Source organism: Octopus bimaculoides, chromosome 2 (assembly GCF_001194135.2).
Source record: "Octopus bimaculoides isolate UCB-OBI-ISO-001 chromosome 2, ASM119413v2, whole genome shotgun sequence".
Lineage (NCBI taxonomy): Eukaryota > Metazoa > Mollusca > Cephalopoda > Octopoda > Octopodidae > Octopus > Octopus bimaculoides.
The window spans coordinates 168970746-168974743 of NC_068982.1; the positions used below are offsets into that span (position 1 = coordinate 168970746).

Here is a 3998-nt window from a genome sequence, read left to right on the forward strand (position 1 = left end):
TGTGTGTGTGTGTGTGTGTGTGTGTGTGTAGATTAATACAGGTAATATAAACATAAAGAGAAAAGAGAATACTTTATTGAGAAAGAAACATATTTATCGGGATAACTTCCTAACTTGTTACTACGGGTTTCATGTTTCCGATCTTTGGGTGATAGGAATAAATAAAACAAGAAGAAAATAAAAACTATATGTAAAATCAGTATAACAAAATCATGCAGAGAATATCCTTAAAAAGTATTGAATGTTTTGATTGAATATAGAAAAACTGCTACATCTTGTTCCCTGAAGTATCCAATATGAAAAAAATTCCATAAAGAAAAAGTAGTTATGAAAAGAATGAATGGCATTAAGAATAATTTATAATAATAATAATAATAATAATAATACTCCGGATGGTGCTTGAAAAATAAGGGATGTTACCTTAGTTCACTGGTAGTGAACAGCTGACACCGTAGTACATCTCCAGCGTTAGAAGCTGTGCAAAGACAATATTATAATGATAATAATAATATTAATAATAATAATAATAATAATAATAATAATAATAATAATAATAATAATAATAACAATATTAACCCTTTCTAGTATAGGTACAAAGCTTGTAATTTTGTGAGGCGTGGTAATGGGGTCAAGTTGATTACATCGACCCTAGTGCTCAACTGGTTCTTATTCTATCAACTCTGAAAAGACGAAAGGTAAATTTGATCTGAGCGGAATTTGAACTCGAAACATGAAGACGGACGGACGTGCTGACGATTCTGATAATAATAGATGTAAAAATATACACTTGTATAGGGAAATGACATGTGGCTGTAAAAACTATCAAATAAAGAATGGATGCGGTTTAATTGTAACATAAAACATAAAAAATGCAATTTGTGAATAGAAAAATGCGAAGTATAAAATATGCTAAGTTCTTAAGAAATAATTGTACGATAAAAATGTTTGTTGGAAATTTCGTTTGCGTTGGGAAAAGGTGCTACTGGTGCTTTTGTTGTTGTTGTTTATGTAAATATACTGAATTTAAAAATGCGATTCAATTGTACATAAAATATAACAATGGAAATTCATGAAAGGGAAGCAAGTATATTTAAATGCATATTTTTTTTAAGTACGAAGAGCTCACTTGAGTTAAAAACAAAAAAGAGATCATTTATATTCTGTGATTAGATGTACATATGCGTGTATATTTCTGTGTTCGTGCCTAGGTTTCTCTTGCTAGTGTAAACCGATGTATTGAGTTGCTTTCCTTCACGTCAATGCTCAACCAATCGAAATACAGGATTCAACCAAATGTTCCAAATTTACCTGATAGGTCAGACGATCAATCATTAAAGATTAACGTGTGAAGCCTATAAAAGGCTAGTCAACTCTAATATTCCATAATAGAAGTTGATCTCTCTACACTCACAAAGCTATAAGACGTTGCCCTCATATTTACATATATATTTATAACTAACATTGGTATATATTAAACACATTTCTGGAAGCTGGTACGTAAATATTAATAACTTGTAGTCACACGGTATCTCGTTATGCAACTATAATATGCTACTAAGGAATTAAACGTTTTTATAAGTCAATATTAAACGTTACAAAGGCGGCTAGCTGGCAGAATCGTTAGCACGCCGGGCTAAATGCTTAGCGGTATTTTGTCTGCCGTTACGTTCTGAGTTCAAATTCCGCCGAGGTCGAATTTGCTTTTAATCCTTTCGGGATTAATTAAATAAAATACCAGTTACGCATTAGGTCCATGTAATCGACTTAATCTCTTTGTTTGTCCTTGTTTGTCTCCTTTATGTTCAGCCCCCGCTGTGGGCAATAAAGAAATGAATATTGAAAGTTACAATGCTTGGAGACAGTGTGTGACGAGATGTATAGTTGATTTTTCCAGGCATCTCTAACGATGTTTAGAGACAGTCGTGTGATTTTTCGACGGCTTCACACTTTTGATCTGGCCATTATTTATTATCATTGGTATATGTTTGTGCTTTATGTAATCTGTAAAAAAAAAAAACATTTTTAATTTCTTAAATATATTTTCAGAACCAGCGTGAATCTGTCGACGCATTCGTTCGTGGGTTAGTTTCTGATTCCGCTCAGAATGCTGACCGTTTTATGAGTAAGCAATTAACAGACCATCTATTTGAAGATACTTTTGGTAATAGCCTCGATCTTGCTTCATTCAACATTCAACGAGGACGAGATCATGGCATCCCTCCTTACAATGTTTGGAGACAGTGGTGTGATTTCTCGACGGCTTCGCACTTTGGTACTGGACCAGGTGGTCTTATTGACCATTCTTTTGATTCGGCCAACAAATTAAAGAGCATTTACTCGTGAGGCCCTGTATTATTTGCTTATCATTCGTATTGTTGTTTTTGTGGTATTGTTGCTTCCATTGCTTTATTATTAATATGGTGGTCTTGCATATGTATATTGTCATCTGTATATATATGAGTACATATGTGTGTGTGTATATGCTTGTACATTCATGAGGTCAGTTCCCAAACAGGCGTTTCGTTTAAAGGCGGCAAGCTGCCAGAAACCTTAGCGCGCCGGGCGAAATGCTTAGCGGTATTTCATCTGCCGCTACGTTCTGAGTTCAAATTCCGCCGAGATCGACTTTGCCTTTCATCCTTTCGGAGTCGATTAAATAAGTACCAGTTACACACTGGGGTCGGTATGATCGACTTAATCTGTTTGTCTGTCCCTTGTGGGCAGTAAAGAAATAAGACGTTTCGTTCTATTTTCAAGACGGTGCAATCTATTGTATGTTTCTTTAGCTCATCTAAACCATCTTATCTTCAGATTAAGCCATCTTCAACAGAACAGTGAAGCACTTCAACAAAACACTAATACACAACTAGGCAAGAGAACAACTACTTACCACTTACAGCAAATTACAAATATTAAGACGGTGTATATAATATGGTATAACCCATCACATAAGACCAATGTGAAAAATAAAACAATGTCACAGGAAAATTCCATCTTATTAAGAAATATTTACTGAATCAGCACAAGCTGCAACAGTTTTCAAAAATGTATGTAAACGTTCAGCTTCAGCTTCGGGCAGAACATGTTTGGTGTTATCAAAACCATGGTATAACAAGAGCATTGAGAAAGGCTGCTTCAAAATTCAGTGATCTTCTTCTTCTTCTTCTTCTTCTTCTTCTGCTGCTGCTGCTGCTGCTGTTGTTGTTGTTGTTGTTGTTGTTGTTGTTGTTGTTGTTGTTGTTGTTGTTGTTGTTTGGGGGCGGGGATGAGAGAGGCCTTGAAAAATCAACTATACCCTCATCACTTCAGAAAACATCTGAACCAGCTATAGAGAGTTCACAGATCATTCATTGGAAGAATCAACTCCAACCGACACAACGGTTTGCTTTATTCACGCTCTTGTGAAACAGCACATCTCTCTAAATAATTATCAAGGACGTGAAAAATTAACGAAAAAATATGAACATTACATAAACAATTCAGGACAGAATACTGGTGTTTTTTTTTATTGGGTCATGCTACTGGGGAAGTTTATAGGAACACGCTACACGATTCAATGGCCCATTTTAATGCAAAAGCATGATAGTTAATTTTAAATTGCTATGTTACGCTTTTAATAAACTTAAAGTAAAACACTTCAGAAATATGTTGTATAATGAATTGCGCTTGGTTTCATGGATTATCTACCTCGCTTGAAACATCAAATGTTTTTTAAAACTTCATACTTTTATACGTATTTCCTATCAATACTGTGATGGGTACAGTCTACCAGCTTATGCTAGCAGCAAAAACAATTTAGAGTCTAGTTTTGTTATCTCCGTGTTTTTCTCCTTGTTTTCTCCGTATTCTTTCTGTTGAAGAGCGTAACTCGAAACGTTAAAGATTTTCTGTATTCCCGAGCGTTAAACTAATACATCCTTTTGTTGTCTACACCACCTGTCCTCGTCTGTTGTTGTTGTTTTCGTAAATTCTCCCATATGTATATATATGTATATATA

At 34.6% G+C, this 3998-nt stretch overlaps 1 protein-coding gene across 1 annotated transcript in view; it reads left to right on the top strand.

Moving 5' to 3' along the window:
- Positions 1 to 3998, top strand: part of LOC106876847 (peroxidase-like protein) — a 57769-nt gene that overhangs the window by 42986 nt on the left and 10785 nt on the right. The window contains exons 11-12 of the mRNA XM_014925568.2: positions 1807 to 1865; positions 2047 to 2339. Of these exons, the coding sequence (XP_014781054.1) occupies positions 1807 to 1865; positions 2047 to 2339 (352 nt within the window). The remainder of the gene's footprint in view (positions 1 to 1806; positions 1866 to 2046; positions 2340 to 3998) is intronic.